General features: G+C 47.1%; 1 protein-coding gene across 3 annotated transcripts in view; it reads left to right on the top strand.

The window, feature by feature from the left end:
• PHACTR4 (phosphatase and actin regulator 4) overlaps positions 1-24,493 on the top strand; it is an 80,208-nt gene that overhangs the window by 29,799 nt on the left and 25,916 nt on the right. For all 3 annotated transcript variants that reach the window (XM_075721783.1, XM_075721784.1, XM_075721785.1), the window contains exon 2: positions 7,311-7,357. In XM_075721783.1, the coding sequence (XP_075577898.1) occupies positions 7,342-7,357 (16 nt within the window). In that variant the 5' untranslated portion in view covers positions 7,311-7,341. The remainder of the gene's footprint in view (positions 1-7,310; positions 7,358-24,493) is intronic.

Below are 24,493 nucleotides of genomic sequence, written 5' to 3'. Positions count from 1 at the left end.
ATGGGACTTGCGTCGTCAAGAATTCAGTTTCTCATTTCATGCTTTTTGGAAAGAGGGAGAAATAGAAAGCACAGCTTAGATTTTGGGCAAATGAGCTCTGCACTTCAAATATTCATCGTTTTTTGCTTGCGGTATGCTTAAGCAGGTGCTGGTGGAGCTGGTTCATTTTCTTAAGTCCCACTGTGCAGAAATGAGTTGGGTACTCAGGTAACTGGGATCCTCTGTGGAAACTACTCTACAAATACATTGGTTTTTTTCCTTCTCTCCTTTTGGAGTGCCCAGACTTTTCTGGGTAATAGCAAAATGCATGAATTGCATTCTTTGGTATAAGAATTCATTAGCACTCACATTTTGAGGGTTTGTATGTGTTGATAGAGTAAGTAGTATGCTTTGGTCTTGTGGATGTCTAGAACACGTTTAATATCCTGGTTTTAATTATACCAAGCTTGGTCTTCTGGCTTTTTAAAAATTTCAGCTCTGGGTTGCTTTTAGTTCTCACCTCTGATCTCCGCAAATGGGCTGGTTTGTTCATTCTGTGTTATAATTAAACGTACACCTTCTTCTATTGAAAAGATTTCTGCGGTAGAACTGTTTTGCAGCTGTGGTGGTGGGGAGTTTTGAGTGTTGTGGTTCAAGTGTTAGGTGTTGAGCCTTCTTGCTGAGCCAAGCTAAAATCTTGTCTTCTATGACACTTTTTCCAAGCTGAAACCTGCGTTGCTGAATGTTGGGCAGACAACTGATGAAATGGAGTTTTGAGAGGATGGGGCACTAAATACCAGCTGCGCACAGACGTGTGGTAACGTGCAGGTGATGAGTACATCTGTCAAGCCTTCTAGGGAAAAACTTCCACATCTACTCAAGAGCAGAGGTAAATCTAAAGTTTTATAGTCTAGCTGTCAGTCAGGAATCCAGAGGGTAAATAGCCTCTTGTTCTTGGTGACTTAGGGCTTCCATCTTTTGGGAGGTTGATCAAGGAATAGCCGTGCCTCGCTACCTCCCTTTTGATGCTCGTACTCCTGCGTCAGCTTCCACGATGATAAGAACAAGAGCATCCGTCCTCTGCACAAATCGTCCATTCTGCTTTAATTTTGCCCTCTGCTTTTATCAGGAAGATAATTTTGGTAGAGGCAAGCCCTTCAGCTGCTTCAAGGACAGTGAGTAGGAAAGCTGGTTTGCTATATTCATACTGCAGGGTTTTTCCCCTGTGTGCATCCACACCTCCGGAGTGGTTGGTTGGCTGCCAAAAGGTCTGGAGGCAAATTGTAAGTGTTTACCGTACTGATAGCTAAATAGAAATAGCATTTGTCACTGGGAGGTGGCTTAAGTCATGCCGTGTTCATCTCTGCCGTGCTTTCCTATAGGCTGCTGGCTTTTTGTTTAAGGTTTGGTAAATATGACTCACTGAGGGAACTGAAGCACCTGGGAGAGGCTATAGGTGGCTTTTTGAGACTTTGCATGATCTGTTTCAAGTAGAACCATGAACAAAAATTTGCTGTGTTTGGCTTGTTAGCAGAGTAAGGGGTCCAGGTGCCTCTGTGGGAGTCCTGTATAAGGTAGCAGTTTCTAGGAAATGGAGTATTGCGAGTTTGCATTTGGTTTTGAATTGCTTTACGAAAGAAGTGAATCCCTTCCTGAAGAAGGGGAAACTGAGGCACGGATAGCCAACGGGCCTTGTCCAGGGTCGCATGTGCTGGGCAGTAGCAGAGCTGCGAGTGAAGGTGGGGTGGAGTCCTGCTTCAACGTTCTGTGCAGCGTGTCGATGAGTATATTTAAGATTTACTTTACACAAGTGATGAAAAAAACCCACTTGCCTACCACATCTCGCAGCCACGGAGGATGCAGCTCCCTTCCCTTTCCAATTCCTCTCTGGTAACATTATGTTACTGTGCCACCCACAGGCAGCTACCACGCTGCCTAAAAATATTTGCTGTTTGCATGGGGAACCAGTTATCAAATGTTAAATCTGTGACAAAAAGCCACTGGTTTCATTTGCTGTAATATCTACTGTATTTAGATTTCTCAAACCTAGTTATTCCAGTATTCTGTTTAAATTGCATCTATAGTTGTTACAGTATTTTCTGATTTTTTCCCACTGTTTTCATGGGATGTTTGTCGCTTCTTCCATAAAAACACTTTCTTTGTGCCGAACAGCTGCTGTGTTCCTGCTCAACAGCAATTGCTTTCCAACAAGTGAAGAAATGCAAGCCGTGTTCCAGTCTGAAGTGTTGGGATGCTTGTGAAAAAAGAGGAACTGCAGGGCTGTTAATTGGTGCACCCCATTCATTGACGTGTTGCTAGATTAGGCTGTGAGAATGACTTGGTTTAATCTGCGTCATTTTATTGAGGGGGGAATATTCTGATTTACCTCCAGGATGCACAGGAGTTGACCTCTCCGTTGCTCTGTGCGTGATTAGCGCAGAAGAAACTGGGTCAGCAGAGGCTGCTTGGAGGATTTTGAAACCAGCGTACCCGTTTGTAGCAAGTGATGTTCGGACCATGATAACCGAAGGACACAAGCAAACCAAGATTTTTAGGTGGCGTTGATTTGTTATTAGATGAAGTCAGAAAAACAGGCAAGCTTTTTGGCTTCTGCTGACCTGAAGAAGGGCTTGTGCGTGTCTCTTCCCCTCTGTACTGCTCAGTCCAACAAGAGGTTAACTTCACCTTCACACCTTGTCTTGTAACTTACAGCAGTGCATTTGGCATGGTTGAGCTGTTTAGGTTTTTTAAGAATTTCCCTTGTGATATTTAAACTCTCGTCCGTGCACGGGTGCTATAAGCTGCCCCTTGGGAGAACTGTTCTGTGCTGTCGAGTTACTCTGCTTTGTGGAACAGAATTTTAATACTGTTTACTATGCTCTTAATCTTACGGCTGGCAGATAAATTGAGTTACTTTAGCCCTTTCCCTGGGGACTTCATGGGGCTTCATGGACAGCATACCCATAGCATTAGGTGGAGTTATCTCAGCTTTGCAAAAATCCCCTCATCTGTCTTCCTGGAATGAGTAATTGATTGGTGAGAGAATAAAATGTCGATTTTTTTTTTTTTTTTTTTTTTTTAAATTGCATTTATAAAAAGGGATGGACAACCAGATCTGGCGGGGCAGTTGAGAAGGTCTTGCTGTGAGTCCAGCCTTTCAGAAACATCTGCAGCTGGGGTTGATGCACTGAGAGGAGTCCTTCCGATGGCCTGGTTCAACCACTCGAGTAAAATTTGGCAAACCAGGGATGAAAACTCAGAACCTCCCTGGATAACCTGTGTGATGAAGAGCAGGCTGCTCCGTGCCTGGCCTCAGTCTCCCAGCTAGCCTTATTCTTCTTGTCCACTTTTTTTTCTTGTTAGAACTGTGAGCTCTTGCAGGCGGGAGCAGTCCCTCACTAGGCTCATCTGTCATCTGGTCCAGTGGGGACCGGCTCTGGATTTGGGCTTCTGGGTGCTGCTGTAGTAATGTCATTTTTAAACCGGTGTAAAGCAAAGGACTGAGCTAGCATAATGAATTATAACATTATATTTGCTTATTGACTGTTACTAGCACAACGTTAGGTCAAAATAAAATATACTCTAGGAGGTTGTCAAGTGAGTTTGGTTTCATTTCGCGGGTATGCCACTTGAGCGCTTGGTAATGGTCTGTCTTAATGCAGGACCTTGTTCCTCAGGCTGTTGGGTGTTTGTTACACTTCCCTGTCCCTCTCCCTCCAACTGATGGGTATGGTTCAAGACTGTTCTAAGAACATCCTTTCCGTCCCCCACATGCTTTTTTTTCCCAAGACAGCCCCTGGTTTTGTGTCTCATGACAGTAAGAGCCCTGTAGTAGCTGCCCAGCTGCTGCCGCGTCCCTCTCTGGAATGGTAATTTATTGCTGAGCCAGCATGGAAAGTGGCTTTCCGTGCCGAAGGCGCGCCTGTTAGCAGATGCCGCAGAGAAGTAATGTGCCGCTTCTGTTTGGAAGGGTTGTCAGTTTTCTAGGTTAGTTGGGAAAAACAACGAACGTTGGCTGGGTTCTTAGTTGGACTTTTGGAAACATCCCTTAGTCTTTTGAAGGAAGCTGCTCGGTGTTACTGGAGATGAGCAGTCCTAGATCAGAAGCGCCTGTGAGGACAGAGTGGTACAGCTAATGAGCTTCGCTGCGGGGGAAGCGGAAAGCATGATGTTCAAGAGGTCTGGGTAGGGGGTGCTGAAAATGAGACCACGAGAAAGCGGGTAAACCGGTAATCAGTAAAGCTTGTAGCTGAACTACGTGGATTGCCCGAGGCTGGAAAAAACAGTGGCACCTTAGCGTGCAGCTTTGTGGTGACTTAGTGTTTGGAGCTGGTGCTGCCGAGGTCCTGTCCTTCCCAACCCACTATGTGCTCCTCTGAAAGTGCTTGGTTTGCATCTGGGTCAGCTTTGACGGCTCCCTGGGCAGCTGGATCAGTGCTGGCGCGAGGAAGGGGTGGGAGGGCATGGGAGAAGGTCCAGAGTCTGGACTTTGGTCGGTTTACGCTGCTGTGGGACCGCACCCTCGGGAGGATGCAGGAGAGCTGAGCACACGAGCAGAGCTGGGACGGATGAAATTGCCTGCTTCAGCAGAGAGCATGGGAAGACTGAAGAAACAGGGTAGAAAACAGTGTAGAAAATGCTACAGCATGGCTGCGGAGCAGTCCTCCTCTATTGTGTGTGGATTAGCTGCCTAGCTGGAAAAAAGCCATCACCTTGCTGCTGAGAGTTCAGAGACGGGTTAATGGAACAAGAATATATTCTTAGATTGGTATGAAGAGCTGGGGGTGGGGAAAAAAAGAAAAGCGAAGCGTTTGAACTAACAAGCCAGACAAAGGCTGCGCCTCTGCTTGCTGCGATGCTGAGCAGCAGCAGGACTGCAAAGCGGCGGATCCCAGAGCGGTGAAAGGAGTTGTGCTGTGCCGGTAACAGGCGGCTCTCTGGTGGCAGAGGAATTTCACACAGCTGTCAGGCCCGGGGAATGTCTGAGCGCTTTGAGGACATGAATATTCAGAGGAGCTGTAGCATGTGTCGCACTAAAGGAAATGCAAAATCCAAATTTTCTCAGGCTTACGTACCTGGGAAACATCTGACAGTAGAGGATAAAAGTAATTTTCTGTTCTGTGGGGTGGGTTATCTCAAACTGTCCATTGCAGAATACAGCTTCCCAATTAGCCAGTGCTAGTTAACACTGGCAGCAGGATCTGCACTACTTAATCCGCTGCTTCGGTGAGAAAGTGCCTGTTTCTTAGCGCGGGCAGAGACGTGCGCTCCTGCTTTGGCAGCCTCATGGAGATGCTGGGAGTCCTGACTTTGCTCCCTCTTGCTTTAACCTGACATCACTTTTTTTTTTTTTTCTCTCCTCTGATGTGCCTTTTATGCTTGTTCTATTAATAATCAGATGATTGTGGATTTAGTGTTTTGCTCAGAAGGATCCCTCCCCGTACAGGCTGAGGTGCTTCCAGCCGTGCTGTCAGGCGATGACAGATGTCCTTGCTGCGTACAGCGCGTGTCCGGCAGCGACGGGCTGCCAGGATTAGTATTCCAGGCACAAATGTGCCCCTTGTAATATGCAAAGCTCAGCGCAGCCTGTGCAGGAATGCCCTTGAAAGGCAAATTAAACTGAACTCCCTGGTGGCTCTGGGGGAGGAGGAGGGTCGCTGTCATCTGTGCTGAGGTTCAAGTAGGTTTTGAGGTGTCTGCTTTTGTTCTGCTTTCCCTTCCCGGAATGGGTTATGAAAGGGCAGGCAGGGAGACCCTACCTGCGAACGCCCCGTACACTAGAGCTGCTACCAACTGGGGGTTTGGATTTGTGTGAAGATGCTGACTTGATAATGATATTTGTAAAAAATCATTATGGCTCTTCTGCCTTCGGTGGGGAGCATTCTTTCTAGTTTTTGCAAATGGTGCCCTTGATGCAGCCTTTAGAATAGATGTAGCACGTGGGTGTACCAAATTGCACATCCAAAATGCATGTGAAATTTAGCTGTAGTTGTTAATGGATTAAGCTGGAGGGATTCCGAGGGTGTTTCCTACGTAACCTCGTGGTAATCTGCCTCTGAAATGGAGATCTGATGTTCTTGGGCGACTGACTTGCTGCCCTGAAGTCTGCACAGATAGCGCTTCTCTTTGCTAGGCTGTTTAAATGCTGCGATTGCCAGCGACGTTTGGGGAGTTAATGGCTTTGTCAAGGTGTTCTCCCCATCTAAGAATATTGCTGCAATGGTATTCTAGCTGCAACAGAGAGAAGTAGCCTGGAGCGTGGTTGTCTGATCAAAAGAAGTGTTTCGCCCACGCAGTTCAGCAAAGCAAAGCTTAAAAGCCATGCTGGCAATAGCTTGTTCAGGCACACTTCCAGTGACGGTGTGGTAGGGTTATCCCCTCCGACACCGCAGCGCCGTGATGCTCCGATGCTGTCGTGCGAGCTGAGCATGCGCTGTAAAGTCAGCAAATTATCAGATGGAGATGATCCATCTGATCTGATGTTGCGTTCCAGCCGACAAACTGCGCTTTGCTGCTGGGAGTTAAGGTCATGAGCTGGCCTAGACTTAGTGGTGAAGGGTTAAGGCTGAAATGGGCTACGCATAAAAGCTAGCTTTGACTTCTCAGTACTGGAAATGAGCTTATTTTGTAGTTCTTTCCCAATCACCCCATGCTTTGCCTGTTGACATTTCCTATTGTGGTTGTCTTAGTTTGAACTGCAAGCTCCTTAGGACAGAAGCTCTCTTTCTAAAATGCTGAGCATGTTTTTACTGTGCTATGTAACATATCAGAATCAAGATGCCTCCTGATTTCCCCTAAGTTAGTTCCTCTTCCACCTCATTTCAGAACTTTCTCCAGAGAAGAGCTGGGTTTGCTACTAAAATCCTAGTTCCTCCTTTTTGTCTTTTTTCCCCCCAGTATGTTCAGAACTGTCTTGACATTGTGTGATATCTGAAATACTTCCTGTGCATGTGCTATTCTGCCTTTGCTAGATAAGCATTAGCTGTTCCCTTTTACAGCAGGCACATACCTTCTCGAAGAGGCAGATGTGGGATGTTTTTCCTTGGGAACAAGCATTTGATGCTTTGTAATTATTACACCTTAATTTTGTTTCCCTTTTCTTTCCAACACAGCATGTGTGTGAGTAGAGGCTAGTGATATCTTCAAAGAGGGGTGAAGATGGCACACGCTCTCGTTCCTAGTTTGCTGGGGCAGGATTTCTGCTCTAGGTTTCCTCCATGCTGGTTATGTGTAGACTGAGCAGAGCTGATAGAGGAGTGAAACTAAACCTGGGTTTTGGTCATACTTGGAATTTTAATTTGTGTGTCAATTTTGTTTCCTGTTTTTTGTAGGAATTGCTCAGAGAGCTAGTGTGCAAGAGGAATGGAAGAGAACACTGGTGAGTACACTTTTAGATATCTTACCATGGGTTGTGGACCTGTTCTTTCGTCCTTGGTTAAGCATCGTAAAGAACCTTATTAGTTTAAACTTTGTGTCTTCAATTAAAATGTAGAAGGTGATTAGAAAATAAGCTAGCTTGGCAGATGCATCAGTTGCAACTGGACTGGGCCAGATCTGATTAAAGCTGTGTTGTACATCTGGAAGATTTCCATCTGTGAAACCTAGAATGCAAGTTTATTGGATATCCCAAGCCCCTGAAAACAACTAATGTCCCCTTTCTTAATAGGCAGGTGGCTAGAAGCATTGAGCTGGTATGCGATTTGAACAAGGCACATGGCAAGCCATAAAGAAGGATCAGCTGATGGTAGCTCCTGACTTCTCTTTTTGTATTTATTTCTCTAGGCTGCTCTGTCCTGCAGAAGATGTAGGATTTTGTTATTAAACAAAATTTGGCTTTAAAGCTCTTGCTTTAGGCACTGTGCACTGCTTGCCCTGAGGCAAGCAAACTCATTGCTGTTAGGTTTAACGGATGCAAGGATATGGTTGCAACTAAAACCGGTAGATTTTTGACTTACGAGATTGCCTTGAAGGTTTTTTCCATCTGTTTGCCTAAAATGGCTATGGAAGACACTAGCTAGATGGCCATTTTTTCCCTCCCATTGAAATGAGATTTGCATGAAAGCTCTTGCCTGCACTGTGGGGAGCCACTCTCCATTAAGCATATTGACCTCACATCTTGTGGACCACGATGTTGCAGTTGGTGACTCCTAACTTGTAGCGAAGTGCAACTCTGTGACCATAAATATTATTTCTAGATTATTCCTATGCGACCATAAATATTATTTCTAGATTATTCCTATGCAGCCAGGTGATGCCATCCTAAAAACTTGAGAATCGACGTACTTGTCAGCGGTGCAGTGTGCTTGGCGTGGCAGATGTACAGGGCCTGTCCGCTGAAGGCCAGTTTTTGACTTCATGCAAAGCTGGTCGGTTGGAACCCAGTGGCCTGGTTGGAACAGCTACGAGCCAAGTGTACATGCACAAAAACATGTCATGCTTATAATCCTGGTGGCAAGAATTGCTGCTGTGCCCTCTAATTGTTAGCCTGTAAGGTGCACATTTAAATTGTGGTGATTGCTTTCCCTTATGATTTGCTCGTGGCAAACTGTTCCCAAATGATGACTTTTGAAGGGGGAGGACGGGTAAAGTGAGTGTGGTGCTGGCAGCTGATGTTGAAGCAGTGGCTGTGGAGGTGACAGCTCCCTGCTCAACCCCAGGACAAAGCACAGACAGCAGCAGGGCGAGTTTTTCCATCTCTCCAGCCTGCATTAATGGGATGGCTTTGAGCAACACTGTCAGCTCTGCTTATTCACCAGGACTTGGCCTCTGCTGGGACTGCCAGCAGCCAGCTGTGTTCATATCGCAAAGCTTTTTGTCCCTTTTTACATGCAGTTGAACTCCATTTTTTAGGTCGGTCAGTGAGCCATGGGTTGGAGCCTGTTGAGGTTACTGAGAGCTTGGACTCCTGATTTGAGCAGCGCTGGTGGCCTGGGATGTTCTGTTTGCATTTTGCCAGCTGAAGTAAAATTACCTCCCCTGTCCCTCTGAACAAATTCAGCTGTGTGAGTTTAGGATGGAGTATCCATACCTAATCTTTGCATGCACAGACACCCCACACAGCTGCTTGTGAAGCTTTATGTGTTGCCACCTTAGTGCTGGGAGCTAAGAGCCCCCTATTAAAGGCAGAATAAGCAGATGGGTTTTTTGTTATCGTTTCCTTAAAATTACTTTGCTTTTAAGGACGCTCATTCTCCAAGTGCTGCTAAGCTCAGGACTCCTGGGTTGTTCCCGGCACTGAGACTGGAGATGAGGTAAGGCGGAGCTGCGTGCAGGAGCTGAGCTGAAGTCGATGCCCTTTGTTCCCTCAAAGCCGGGTGCTTTTTGATATATCGCTGTCCTTAACTGGTTGTATATTAACTGCATTCACGATGCTGCATGGCTGGCTTTTGTTTTAACTGCATTGGCACGTGTTCAGAGTTGGTGTGCTTCGAATGGCCACTGGGACTGCACAGTGAAGCATAAATCCTTTTTAGCTGTCAGGCTTCACTAGCCATGGGTGGGTGGGGGAGCCCTCCTTGGCTGGCTGCCCTGGCTAATTAAAAATGAAATTTGCTGTTGTCTTCAGATTTTAATTCATGCTCATCCTTGAAGACTAGTGGAAGCATGGTCTCCAGGCAGCTGCAGTGAAGTTTCAGAGCTTGTCTATACACAGTTATTTTAGAAGAGGTATGCAACTTAAAATTTGCTCTCAACGCTACCCTGGGTTGTTTTTCAAGCGTAGAGAAGAATATACAGAAACGTCTTGCAAGCCTTGGGATGTGGCCCTGGGCGAGTGACTGTAGTTTAAGTAACCACGTGTCAGTTTTCTGCGGTAATTTGGAGGTGCATGTGGTGTAGGTAGGGCAGCATCAGGTGGCTTAGTTTTTCAATCTAATGCTGGACTTAAGCAAAACCGAATTAGCTATAGGCTGTGCCTGTGTGGCTGGCATTGGCTTAACGAACAGATAAACCGCTCGAGCAGCGGTAACTTGTGCAGCTTGTCAGCCTGAGCCCTTGGCTACCGACTCGTGCTGTGAAACGTGGAGACGGAAGAAGTTTTGAAGTGCTGGGAACCTGCGAGGTTCTGTGTAGGAGCTGAGAGGTGGCGGCGATGGATTGTGCCTCGGTGTGAGGCCGGGGTGCAGCCCCCGCAGCCTGTGCTGGAGGGAGAGTGCTGCTCCCGAGGCGTCAGCGGAGCCGAGAGGCAGGCGGGAGGACGGGGGTTAGCGAGAGGAATAAATGAAATCTAAATATACACGCGTTGCCAGGCCGAGTTTCCCTGCTTTCCAAGGTCCCACCTACACAAGTGATCTGTTGAAGGGAAATGTCACTGGAATACCTTTCCCCTCTTCAGATCCTTCCTGTGGTGCGGGTGAAGGATCGCGCTCTATTTTCGGAGCCTATTTCCGCTGTTCCATCCACTGCCCACGCTGTCGCTGCCCAGACCCCCCCCAAAGACCGCTCACTTATCCTAGCATGAGATGAGCTAGGTTTGGACCTTTTTCTTAGCCAAGGGATCGTCGTCTTACATAGCGTTTCATCTACCTGTAAGACCGTGAGATCTTAAAAAGCAAAATTTTGAAGAAGTGAGAGCTTTGTGCTTGACAGGGCAAGTCTCGCCTTGTGCCTGTGGTTCCTTGAAAGCTCTGCTGTGGCGTTGGATTGACCGAATGTGGAAGCAGGCCTGCAGTTCGCTTGCCCAGTAATGTCTGAGCTAATCATTCATGAAGAGCTGTGGAGGGAGCATGGCAATGCCTTTCTTCATGGGAAGTGTTTGCTCTTGGGTCCTTTGACCTCCTGTACTTCGGTGCTCTGTTTACAGTTTCTGCTTGCGGCTTCATGCTTCCTCTGCAGGTATTGGGATACGAACCTTTTAGTAGCTTCCCTAAAAGGTCCAAATTGCTGTGGGACAACTGTGGAGCATTTTGGGAAATTAGTGAAGTAGCCTTTGCACACACAGGCTCTTACCCAAAGCTGCTTTTTCAGCATAGCACTTGAAATACTAAGTTTATGGATGCTTTAAGAATCTTCTGCAGTTATTTCTTTATTCAAGGCTGACTTTCATCCCCTTTGACTTTCATCCCCTTTATCTTCTGCTGTGCTACTTTTTTCCAATTCTTTTCCTACTAAAAATAGGAAATACTCTTCATGTCCTTAACCTTTGTGCAAACAAAGTAATTTGTTTTAGCATCTCTGCTGACTTCTGGGCTACACGCCTCATAAGGAAACCAGTGTGATATGAATCTGCTGCTTTTGGAGACTTAGACTCCAAATATAGTCTGAATAGAGGAAACGGCTAGAAGTGTGGGTACTTGCTTCTTATGCCACCAGCTCTGCTACTTGTTCCTGGCAGGATGCGTGGCTGGCTCCCCGATTCCCATTTTTATCCCTAAAAAAGAGAGCCGTACCTTCAGATGCTCAGAGATTCAAAACCATTATGGAAGTGAGTGCATGATCATTGCATGTGCATAGGTAATAGGATTTTTAGATCACTTTTGGTTCAAAACATGTCTGTAGAAGCAATACCGTTTAGTATACATCCATTGCTGCCAACTTCCTAGCAGCTGTGCTGTCTGGAAGGAAGTTTGAGATCAAAAAGACATATCAAGCTGTTCCAGGGCTAGATTGTCTGAGCGGGTTCTGGCATTGCTGCCTTCTAAAAGACTGCTCAGAAGGGAGCAGTGGTAAAGGTGCAGTGACCGTGACCTGTCCCAAAGACGCTTTAATCGCTGGCTTCCATCAGCCTGCTGCCTTGGGATCCGAGAGGAACACTTTGTTTTCATGTGGCCGCTGGCTGGTGCATGGCACGTGCGTGGGATCCCTCTTGCACTCTGCCAGGACCCCTCGCCGCTGCTCTTTAGCAAGGCCCACCGAGCTCGGCACCTCCTCCAGGTAGGCACCATGTGCAAGTAGAAGAGAGCAGAAGACTGCAGATGTACAAAGTCTGTTATGAGAAAACAAAACCTGCTCGGGAAAACCAGTTTTTTGCTTCAAAGGTGTCTGCCAAGTGACTTTCTTCTTGCTATTCCTTTGTTTATGAAGCTTTTTGTGTTTAGCAGCAGTGAAAGCTGAGGGAGTGGCTGCTAGGATGTGAAATGTTTTGCTTGTAGATTGCTAGTTAGAACCTAAGGAGAGGGATCGTGAGGTTGAGTTCCCGTCTTGTGCCTCTGGAGTGGCTCGGAGACTGGTGGCAGAGACAAGGACTTTGCAAGGACTGCAGCTGCAGATGGAGCTGTCTGCGTGGGAAGAAGGTGTCCACCTGCACCTCCCTCTGATCTGATGGTGACTGCCACAGGGTGTCAGGGTTGAGGAGGAAATACATGCTGCTCTCAATACCTCCTGTTCCCCAGAAACCTAACAAGGCTTGAGATCTCTAGGACAGTCATTCTGGTACTTTCGGTCGTGCACTTCACAAAGGCAAGGGTCCAGGCAGGGGCAGGAAGGGAGGGGGGTGAGGTGGAGGACACTACTTGTTCTTTGCATTTGCTGAAGAACTTGGATGAAAGGGCAGCCTCTGGTTCGGGGATTCTTGCGCTTGGGACTGGCTGGGTGGGAATCCCCTTTTGATGACTAAGTCTCAACTGGAAATCAGCTGCTTTGAGGCTGCTGCCAGGACAGGCGTTTAACCATTCAGCAGCATTTAGGGAAAACTTGTCAGATGTGTGCTTTTATGTAGAACTAAAGTGTTTTGATGATGTGGTTCTTAGTTTAAACTCGGCTGCTGGAGATGGCATTCGTTGTTTTCTGGTTTTGATCTGCAGAGTGAAACATAGAGCATTGCAGCGTTAAGAGTGCTTCACTGTCACACAGCTCTGAAGTCTGCCAGAGAAGAACAGTTAATGCTAACCAGCCAGTGGAAATCTCTTTGTAACGTCTGTTCCAGAACAAAAGAACAGGTTTTTCTTCCAGGAAGACACAGAAGCTGCGATTCCCTTATGAGATCCTGTATATTCTGTATACAGCAATAGAACTGCTTTGTGCAATACAATAGAAGAGAGCCAAAGTGGTCAAAGTGCCTGAGATTAAACATTTAATTACAGTTGATGTATGCTAATTTGCAAGCACGCAGAAAAGCAAAATCCTTCTGTTCCTTAGTCAGATTTACCAGAGGGTTGAACCGATCTCGCTGGAGACCGTTTGACTTTTAAACAAGGTGCAGGACAGAACACTTGCTTACCTTCATGAAAGCATTATCGTAAATAAGTCAAGTGCACTTGACAAGTTAGCAAAATACTTTGGGACATTATCCTGACAGCCTTTTGTTCTTAAATTTGCAACGGACACTCTAGTTCTTAGTGTAATTAACGTGCTGAGTGCTGGCAGGGTGCTTGGGGCAGTTAATGGGATGCCGGTGCTGCTGTTCTGCTGGCTGTATTTGTAAGCAATTCGGATCAGCTATCCATCTACTAGTTGGTGCGGCTTTTAAGAAAATAAATACCCAATAATTCCCCCGTGAACAAGACCCCTATGATTTGAGTAGGTGTCTGAACTCTTGCTGCCTTTCCCTGCTGATCTACAAGCCAAGCGTTTTACAGAGATTATTTGCTGACCTGCCAGAGACCTTGTAATTCTGCGGCACCCCATTTCAAGTGACTTTTAAAGCTGTTGTAGTAAATGGCCGTGCAGTTTCTACAGATAGCTCTGCCTGGAGGAAAGCGGAGGTTAATTTTGCCGTTTTTGTGGTTTAGTGGCTAAGCTGTGAATGTGCTGGGAATGAGATGCTTTGGCCTCCAGGCTGGCTGGAGCAAGATAGTAGCAAAGGCTGATGTCGAGTGAGAAATGTATCTGCTGAAGTGCTTCGTGATTGACTTGAACGATCTTATTCCTTGTATTAAGAGATAAGACCTTGTAGGACATGTAATCAATCCTCCGGATAATTCAGGCCAACTCACTGTAAAATAGTTATTGTGGTTCAGTAAGTAGGGCATGGAGCAGAAGGGTCAGATTTCGAGAGTTTCTAGCTTTCATTTTCAACTGGTTGGACCTTAAATTCACCTTGTTCTCTGGAACGTTGCTGCCTGTAAATTCTGTCAAAGGATTTTAGTAGCTGATTTTATTGGGGTTGGGGGTAGAAGAGGAGCCTGCCTGGAACCAGAGGTAAGTGGGTTTAGTATAAATGAAGTGATTCTTCTTATTACTGTTTTTCTTAGTTCACGCAGCAGCAACGTGTCCAGGCTGAATGGCAAACCTGGCTATTTAAAAAACAAAATACTGAATGTTCTCATTAATGTTGCTGCCCTTGTGAGCTGTAAATCGCGTTAGCTGAGCCGCTGGCTGAACAAAGCTGCCCCTCGGCCGGCTGGGCTGCGGGGCTGCTGCTGATCCGCAGTCCGGTCGCTGGCAGTTGCGGGATGTCGCTGCTGATGTCGCCGCTTTATCTGTTTCTTTATCATTTGTCTTGAGAAGGAGCCTGGCTCTGACTTCTGGAGGTGTCTTTTGTCTCCTAAAACGCCTGAGTGCAACAGGAAACCGGAGCTCTGGCCTGGCTTTTTTACAGGTTGGAGCAATGCAGCTGTGATGGGATGAGCGATAACCACGACCTGGTTAGGAAGAATATTGCTCTTCAACCCAGCCTGGTTTTGTCTTGATTTTTCTGAAGCATAGATTTGAAGATTTCTGAAGGACTTATCAGATGGGTTATGATAAATTTGTATTCCCTTGTACATAAAAAATAATATTTATAGGAGTTACTAAATTCCGCTTAAAGATCTGCGTAGCCTGTCGGTACTCGGGCTGCTCTGTTTCTGAGCCGAGCTGCGCGGATTCAGGACCTGCAATGGATCCCGGTGCCTGTTAGAGCCGGTCTTCAGGGAAAGCTTCGTAGGTTGGTGCGAGTCAGCCGCGCGATTTCCTCGCAGCATCCCGGTTCTTGTGTCACTGGCTTCCATTTCAGCCTGGAACCCTGCTTTCCTCTCGGGCGCGTGGGGCGTCGCTGCTGCTAACCTGGGAGGCCGCAGAGCGCTCGCTGGAGAGATCTGGAGATGGAGATAGAAGCAAATTGTGCAGAAGGCCTGTAAAGAGGCCAGAATCGGCACTGAGATCCGAGATGGCACCTCGCCCGCAAGGCTTCTCCGGCGGGATGAACGCGAAGCAGGAAAACTCCTCTCCCGCCTGTTGCGGCCGGCCCTGGGCCCTTGCACCGCTCGGTGCAGGGCTGCAACAGGCCCCCGCTGCTTTCCTCCTGCGGTGGGCCTGGTGCTGCTGGGGCGGGACGCAGTGGTGGCCCCGGCTCTGGTGGCCCCGGCTCTGGTGGCCCCGGGCCCCACGGTGGCCTCAGCTCCGGTGGCCCCGGCTCCAGCCCTGGGCCCCACGAAGCCTCCGACGGGGCCGGGGGTGGTGGCAGCTGCCAGGGGCCAGGCCCGGGGGCCGGAGGGGTTGGGGGGCTCGGCGGGACCCCCTCTCCCGCACCGGAGTGCTGCCTGCCGTGGCCTCAGCCCCGGGAGGCAGAGCACTGCGTGCCCACAGCCCTGCCAACGCGCTTTCCTGGTCAAAAGTGCATTTTGTAGGCCCCCCCCCCCCCCCCCCAAGAGCAGGGCCGGGGGCTCCCCCTCTTCTTCCTCCCCCCCCAAAAAAGAAGAAACGCACCGCAAAGGTGCAGCCAAGCACCGGCCACAGATGTCGGCTTTCAGCGGTGGCGAGCCAGCAGGATGCTGTGACATTTTGGGGGGGGTGACTGGGTGGCGTGCTGCAGTCGCATCAGGTGAGGGGCAGAATAACAAGGCTGGTCTAATCGGTGCAGCGCGTCCACACGAAAGCCCTCCCCCGGTGCTGGAGAAGGTGGAATTTAACAACTTCCCGTGTTCCATAGAAGAATCCCGTAGAAAAACACAGCCTGGTTCCCGTGGTTCTCCCCAGCTCTCCTGCAGGCTAGGAGAGGGCTCTGTGTACTCCTTGCTTTCCGTGTTTTCCCTTTACTTCCCCAGCACGGCTGCAGCAGGGGACTCATTTCGGAGGCTTAGGCGAGCAGTGAGCGATCGCTTGGCAAGGAAAGTCCCCAAGACTCGGCGGCGATCCTTGCTGGACGGGTCTGCTGGTGGCCCTGTTCTCACCGGGTAAATCAACGCCCTCTCCCCATCTCAGGAAGGTAGAGCAGGCATCTGGGGCTGACCCATGATCACCAGAGCACTACAACCAGCCTCTGCCATGATTCGCATTGAAATTCAACTGAAATGTTGAAAAAGCTGCCTCCCCCCCCCCAGCCCTTTGATCTTCACATTAAATCTTGGAGACATTAGTGGTGATTACGAAAGTAAACATTGTCCTTTCCTGGAGGGAAAGGCAGAACTTTGTTCCGCTCAAGCGGTGTGCATTGCAGGGGTTAAGTTACGCTTTGCTTTGGGGAGGAAAGGAAAATCTCTCAAAGTAATTAAGATGCTGATGCCCAATGGGTGTTCAGAGCTGGGGCTGGGGGGGGGTGGGGGTGGTGGGAATCCCCTGTTGAATCAACGATGTTAGGGCCTTAGGAATGATTCTGCAATTATTAGGCTGAAATGATGTTGAACGTGAAGTTAATCCTGTTATCTTGCAAATATTGAGCAAACTGCTTGCTCTGGGTAACTATAATGGGATTATACTAGTCAGTCTGGCACCCTTGACACTCCCTATCTCAGGCCTTTTTCCTATTTTCCTGTTCAGAATAAAGTATTCATCAGTCTTCATAGAGTTAATTTTGGGAAGTGGTGTCCGGGACACTGTTTTCCAGTGGTGCTGGATTTTTTTGAAAAATGAGTTTAATAATGAGCACCCCGCTGCCTTACGAAGCCATTCATTCCTCCACAGCAAAGATCACTTGAGCCCATCCCTAAATAAATGTTAAGGAAAAGAACTGAAGAACAAGGACAAGTATAAAAGGAGACTTCCCTTCGTCATGCCTTCCTGGCATCAAGAATCTGCAGTTGAGCGAGTTCCTGTGCTGGACACCATTCCCAGCCCATCATATTTGCAGAATATAATCAGTTCTGGTTTGAAAGCGTAATTTTGCATCCGTGATAGCCTGTAGCGATTGTTCTAAACAAAAGTAACTGTCGGGTTTTTCAGAGGATTGTCTTGAATTTATTTTTAAGCGGTCTGACAAATTGCAAGGTAACCAATGCTGGGAAAACACAAGAACTAAAAAGATCACGTAGGGAGGAGAGAGAAAAGCCCCAATGCAGTTCAGTCACTTGCCAATGTCCGTTATAGACGTGATTGCTTTCCTGTTGGACCTGCAGACCTCCAAGTTTTAGTGGCCTGACTTTTATGCAGGGTTTGTCGCAAGCTGGAACAGTGGCATTGTTTCTGCCAGGTCGAGTTATGTCCTTGGTTGCAGCGGGGCAAAACGTAGTGACTTGCGGTTCTGCCTGCAGTTATGGACAGAAATCAGGTTACTGCGTATCGTGCGAGAGGTAAAGACCTACACCCTGGTGAGAATTAGAATTTGAGTTTCAAAGTCAGGGAAAACACTTTTTTCTCTACTCTGTAGCCAGAAGCTCAATTAACAACGAAACAGGCCTCTTTCTTTCAGCATCACTAGAGTAAAGAAGTGATTTCTCCAACATCTACTAAATGAGCAGATGCTTTTGTGCCAAACCAGAAATTTCCATAAATATGGGAAAGTTCCATTAAAGGGTCAGTCAGCCTTTAGTTTCCAAGCTTTGATTTTTTTTTTTTTTAAAAGGCTGATCTGTATCTTGGTAAGAACTACAGATTTTTTTTTTTGGTGAAGTTTTATTCTTTTCTACTCCCTTGAAGAAGGTGAGAATTGCTTTGGGGAAGCCCAAGGATCTCCCTTACAGCAAAAATGGGCTTCAGTGTTGCTAATGACTCGTGTGTCCAGGCTGCCTCAAAGAAGGCAGGGAGAGGACGTGGGCTGGCGTAGCCAAGGGGCCACCTAGGATTTTGGACCAGCTGGGGTTTCAGTTTAAGTGCCCAGGGGCCAGCTAGCCCCGCTGTGGATAAACTGATGGATTTAGATGGCGTTGTAGCCTGTAACTTCAGGGACCTTGGGGGAAGCCCTGGGATGGCATTTTTACAGCAAGGGAGCTAATGCCTTCTGAAAACTTGTTTAGATGGGAATTCAGCATGAGAACAAACTCCCTATTTCAAACCTAAAGCACATGGAGAAATGGTTTAATGTTTACACACCCTAAACTTCGTGCACCAGTTCAAATGCTTGCTCTAATATATCCTTGCTATAACTACTGCTTGAAGAATATGCTTACTGGAGTCATGGTTTTCACCTTTTCATTTGTGTGCCTTTGAACAGCGTCTGACAGGAGGCACAGACCCCTGTGAAGTTAACCCAAATGTGCCTGCTTTTCCCAGTGGCTTCTCTTTGGACCCCTTAAAGATAGTTCTTGCTCATTCTTCCTGCAAGCTGAAAAGCCCTAAACTTGAATTTTGGTGCCGCTCAGTCTTGCGTGCCACGGATCTTGAGGCAGGAACCCTTCGGTGGGTGCCGTGGCGGGGAGTTTGTACTGATACTTGCCTGCAAGGTCCTTCTCCCTGACCAGCAGCGTTGACCTCTGAGCGTTGGGAAGTGTGCGTTGTAACCTCAGGGAGCCATGGGATGTAGCATGGAGCTCTGCGGCTGCCTAATCTCTGCCGTGGGGTTCTTCGATCCGAGCCCCTATCTCAAGGTGTTTAACATAGGTGCGAGGCTTAAAAGGCTGCCGTGGGCAGGGGCAAGCGAATCACGCTGCTGTCTAGCCCGCTGACTTGGGGGTTATCTGCGCTGCAAGTGAAGGTGGGACCACAGCTCACATAAGCCTTCCTGGGTTGGCTCTAAGCTTGTTAGCTTACATACTTGAAATAGCAAAGTGCTATAACTCTTGTGCTGCAAAATTTGTCTGAGAAGGTAAGTAAATATTTGAGTAGCTCGCCCTTGCAGAGCTGTTACAAGCAGGCGGCTGTTGGCGCTGCAGCTGGCTGCTTCAAAGCCAGTCCTGATGGACTGCAGTGGTCATGCTGGGCTCCAGCTAAACCTCTCACCGGCAGCACCAGTCCTGTTTCAATTTAACCGTATTTCCTCTCGGTAGCAGTGCCTGCAACAATGCTCAAGAGGCTGCCTGCAGCCCCACGTTCAACTGTGCCAAGTGTGAGTAGACAGGAGCGTTATTTGAGAGTCGAAAGGGGGTTTGGCCGCTGTTTTGGTATAGAATAGAATTCTAATCTGGTATGATGCTACTTGCTCCTAGACGAGGTCACTGCTGGTGCTCTACAAATGCAGGAGCAAGAGAATTAGGGGAAATTATGTGAAATGAGAATTCTGTGAATGCGCGAAGGGTTGCATCTACAAGAGGGAACAACTGTGGGAGAAAAAGCTTCTTACAGGGTTATGATTAGCTGTACCTCCTGAACTGTTGGTGTTATCTCATCTCTTGACATTTCCTTTAATTATATGAAACGGCCTTGACGCTGTAAACAATTGCCATGGCATTGTCCCTGCAGCTTGTGTGAGTCAATGCGATGCATAAACAGCGTTTGGTTTTGGGGATCCGATCTGTAGATGTCTTGGGACATAAGCTACCTCTTTGCAATTGTCACGTCTGCTTTTTGTGCCGCGTTCTGGGATGGCGCTTAGCGCTGGTGTCTGTCACCCGCTTGTTTTCACAAGAGCTCTTGGTGCTGGCAGAAAAACACAGGAGCGTCAGGGCAGGGACGGAGGTTTCAAGAGGAGCCTAAGGGCGTTAGATAGGGAGCTCACGTTTTGCTTGCAGCTCCTTTGGGCCTCCATAATTATCTCCCCAGTGAGCGGGTTCAAAAGGGGTAAGGAAGGGGATGATTCCCAACACAAAACCAAGCATTGCTTTAATCATGCTAGCAGCAACCTTTTACTTGGCGTGTTTTAATCTTAACCCTCGCTGCTGCTTGGAGACACCTTGGTGGTTGAGCAATAGTAAATATTTGGAGAGTTGAGGTTCGCTCGCTGTCTTGCTGGCGGCTCTTGTCTGGGTGTGACCCGTGGTCTGGATGTGCCACTGTTTAGGGTGGTCCACAGTACGTCTATGAAACATTTGGCTAGATGAACTTCCTAAGCATTATCTCGTTCCTTAAATAGAGAATAAAGCTTGTATCAACATGAATCACAAAGTTGATAAACTGGAATGGTTCCTCTTGGAGCTGTCTTCTCGTATTGGGCAAATATTTATCCACGTTGTTTCAAAAGGCATATTTGTGCAATAGATGGAGGTCAAACCTGTAATTACCTGTTAGATTCACTCGGGTAGAAACGGCTTGTAAAAACACAGTACGCTTGAAAGGAAGCTTTTAAACCTGGTGTTTGTGTGTGAATCTAAAATCATGGTTAAAAATCTCCAATTTCATGAGTTTTCAGCTGCATGGGTGCAAAAAGTACTTTTCTTGCCAAATTTAAGTGCCTTAAGCCAAATCTATCTGCCGTTCCTTTTAATTTCTAAACCACGGCAGAGAATTTGGGTTTCTCTTCCAAATGTATCTGCTTGAGATGATCAGAAGCTGAGACTGTGTGCCAAACTTGCCTTGCATTTTAATGAGGAGTTTCTAGCCTAGTCAATAATTAAAGCAGAGCAGGTGCGGTGGGGAAATTGGGTGTTCCCCAAAAGCTAAACCAAGGCGCTTTTGTAAGTCTCCCTGGGCAGAGCCAGGGGAGTGAAGGATGGTAGGATGCCCTGGCACTGGCTGGCTTTGTGCAGTAATTTGGAAAAAATGTAACTTCAAACCAAAGAGCTCTAGGTGCTGAAGGATAATTTGGCTTATTGGCATGGTGTGCCTGCAATGAGCCCTTTGGGGTGGCAGAGGAAATACTAAAATGTTTTGCTGTAGTTTCATCTTTGGACCTGAAGAGAGAGTGCACTTGCTGAGATTTTTGTGAAACATTAAAGGTCTTGTTTCCTCTGTTTACAGAGAAATCTTGCTGCCTTTCTTTTCAGCTAGCATGTGGGCAGAGAGGCTCTCAGTTTAAGACATAGTTTGTCATCTTGAAGGATTAGAGGCAGGAAGAGAAATTTGGGATCATGAGTCTTGTAATGAATCAGAGCAGGGATACTAGCCTGTGGACCTTGACCTGTACATTGCAGACTAGCTTCTTGAGTTAAATATAGTGCTACCTCTGAGGGTTAATTCCCATTTAATCTTATTTTAGAGGTTTAATATTTACTGCTCTTCTTGCTGTTAGTTTGCAGTCTCCAGTGTAGTGCTTAACAGAGCTTGTCCCATCAGTTTTATAGGTGGCATAGATGGACTTAACTCTTTGCCAAAGGACTCGGTTATTTTGAGTAATACCTGTATAAAGCTGTAAAATCTTAGGCTTGTCCAGGAAGGTAGTTAACACGGAGGATGTGACTGTCTAGCACGTCTGTACTGCGGCTGCTCATTTAGGAAGAGCGCTGTGTGCTTGTGCTGTGCCGGTCCTAAAAGCACGTGCTGGGTAGTGGTTTGAAAGGAGAGGGATATATTTTTGATTCGTGCTGAAGCTCTGTTAGTTTTGTCATTCTTTATCTCCAGTGTTTTGCAACAGGAAGCCTTAGGTGATGTTAGCTTATAGGTGGTTCTCCGAGTATCTTAGTTTTTGCTGAGGGAGAGGGTTAAATAAGAGTTAAGCTAAATGCCATGCCTGTTTCTTCCCTAAACAATGGAATAATTAATGCAATTTTCTTCTCCGTGTTTTTGCTTAATGTGTTCCTAATAATATAGCTGGAAGTGGCAGATGGGTATCCTGCCTCCAAGTGCTTCACTGTTGGGAATATGCTGATGCCTGATGCTTTGCTGGAATGTGTCCTATATCTATGCTTCCTTTGGCTTCTGCCCAGTGTTTCTTTTAATGCTGCTTCAAGGTGCTCTAAAAAGTAGTTTGTCAGCTTTGGAGGTTCCCTTGCCTCAAGATGGCATAGCCATGAATCACTGCGGTGATCAAGTTAGCCAAGATGTGACTGAATCTTTAATTTTGTCAGGATTACATTCCTTAGCATTCCATCACTAGTAAACAAGAAAATATTTAGCATGTGTTGTAATTCTAGTGAATGGTGAGGAGGCATTGAAGATGATACGTTTCCCGTACTGGCTAAAATGTGCTCTCATTGAAAGTTGTGCTTCCTCCGCTGGAAAACAAGGCTGGGGGATATTTTGGCCTTAGGCTCCTCTTGGCCCCAAGACCTACTATGCAATTTTCTTTAGCCTGGTCCTTGTGACAATTAAGCGATTCCTTGTGTTAATTAAGCAATTCCTTGTGTTCCAGCCACCCGCTGCCATCATGAGGCTTTACAAGGGCATGTCCTCAGCTTTATTTTCCCTTCCTAAACGTGAGGCTGAACATCAGTCAGCTCGCTGGCAGAAGCTGCTGCTGAGCCCGGAGCACTGTTCTTCCTCCAGCTGTGCTCCATCCCGGTCAACATCTGGGCTGCTGTAGGACATGGGTTGCTCACCTTCCCCACCACCAGCACACACGGGGTGGCACCAAGACAGTCCCAGTGTCCTAGATCCGCCGACCCTTGCTTCCTGCGATCGAGCAGCCGCTATCGCCATGACTAATTGGTGGGGACAGGGGGACTGGAATGCTCTGGGAAATAGGAGTTTCCCTCTTGGAAATGTCACAGGAAGCATGAAGGAAATCATGTGGTTTAGGAGCGGTTACCTCACTTTTCTGTCTCATCCGAACCAGCGCCCTTTCATCAAAGTATACAGAACCTAAACAATGCGATGCCAGCTGGCTTATAAATAAACCATTTTCCATTTCCACACCGGGTATCGGGCTGACTTTTAATACCATGTGAGGAGAAAGGAAGAGATTTCAGATTGACTACAACTCTTCCACGTGCTCTTTTTCGGGGCACAGCCCAGAAATGGTCATCTTTGGAGGTGGCCAGAGCTGTTACGTATATATAATATATTTTTTCATATTCTCCTTGTTTTGCCAAAGCTGCTGAGGATTGCCAGCAAAGAGATTGTGGTGAAAAGCACCCAGAGTCGTGGTGCTGCTACTTTTTCTTCTCCCTGCCAGCTCTCCTGGTAAGATGGTGTCCTGGGCCTGCGTTCGCATTTCAGGTGGGTGCATCTCCAGCAACAAAAGAGCCTTAAACATCCTGTAGCTACTGTTGACTGTTTTGCTGATGGGCTCTAAAGGAAAACGCCCAGTATCACTGGTTTTAAATAGACAGCTCCGTCTGCATGGATGGGATAATGCAAGAGTCCTTTTTAATGTTCCTGTGGCTGAATCATGGAACATAAATGTCTGAGTCACCACAGATGCATGCGGTGTTTCACGTTGGTGTGAACTGAGATGTGAACAACAGTGTCTTTATTAGAGGAGCTAATATTTGTGCTCATTATGGGTTTCATTAGATTTTAAAGTGAAACAATCCAGAAGAGTTCCTTTCACAATGTATACAAACAGACTATTAACATTTGAATGCCGGGTTTTTAATGGGATGCTGGTCTGGATGGAGAGGAAATGAAACTTCAGAGGAAAGCGATGGACCCCACTTCTTGGGCGTTTACTGCCTGTAACCAGTTGTCTTGCCGTTTTGTTTTGGCCATCTGACTCTCCTGAAATCCCATAAAATTCTCATGTAACTGGGACTTTTTGGTTACTACATTGTTAGAAGAACATATTGAAGGGAGTATCAGCCGTATCCCTTTTTGCTTTCCTGTAGAAAGCTCTTTGCTATTCCGAGCTCTTTCTTCTCATAAAGGTCACCTATCCCTGAGGAGTGAAGGCTTTACTCTGGTTTCTTCTGGCTGTTGCTGTGTCACATGGCCCTTCTGCATTATTATGGGAATTTTGGACATTTGTTACTTGTCCTTGCTTGAAATGTGGATTTGCCTTCATCCTAGATGTGCAGTCGGATGGGGGCTGAGGTTTTGTCTCCTTACTGCTGTTGGAAGAGCTGAAGCAACCTTACTAGTCTGGGTGCTAAACCCCAAGCATCGGTGCTCTGTGCTCGTCACGTGCTGCTGGCAGGGAACATGGGCAGGTTGCTTTGTTCTGTATTTTTCCCCAGCTGTGAAGCAAAGCGCTGTGGATGCAAAGGGTTGCTGAAGAGCACCGTAAGTATGGCTGCTCTTATGCTCTGGCCCTGGGCTAGAGTTGAGACAGGAACTCTTTTTTTGTGTTGTGTCCGCTGGTGCAGAATTTGCACCTTTCTTTCCAGAGCTGGAAGTGAAGGAAGGACTGGCAGGTTTTTCTGGCCAGGAGTCCACCTTGAAAAGGATGATGTTGGTGTTAGTTTTGGTTTGGATTTGTGCTGTTCTCTGCGTTTTGTCACCCCTCTTCTGGTGGGCTTTTTGCTCTTTCTACCCCGAAGAGGGGAGAGTTGTGGCTTATACTTCTAAAGGATGTTTGAAGTCCAAACCCAGTTGCAATTTGAAATGCAGATTTGTATCTCTCTGCTCCTTGAGCACCACAGCCCTGTGTTTCGGAGGCAAATATTAATGCTTCTGGTACAAATTTTATTTACAAGTACCTTTGCTAAATAGTCTTGTTACTCTCGCTGCGATGGCTTGTGAGGCCTGATCAACAATACCGAAACGTGAAAGGGTTTTATTGCATGATTGCCTTCTCACAACCTGGGGAGTTACTGTG

Source organism: Pelecanus crispus, chromosome 16 (assembly GCF_030463565.1).
Source record: "Pelecanus crispus isolate bPelCri1 chromosome 16, bPelCri1.pri, whole genome shotgun sequence".
NCBI classification, from domain to species: domain Eukaryota; kingdom Metazoa; phylum Chordata; class Aves; order Pelecaniformes; family Pelecanidae; genus Pelecanus; species Pelecanus crispus.
Note: the sequence above shows the minus strand (reverse complement) of the source record. Positions and strands in the feature narration are given on the sequence as shown.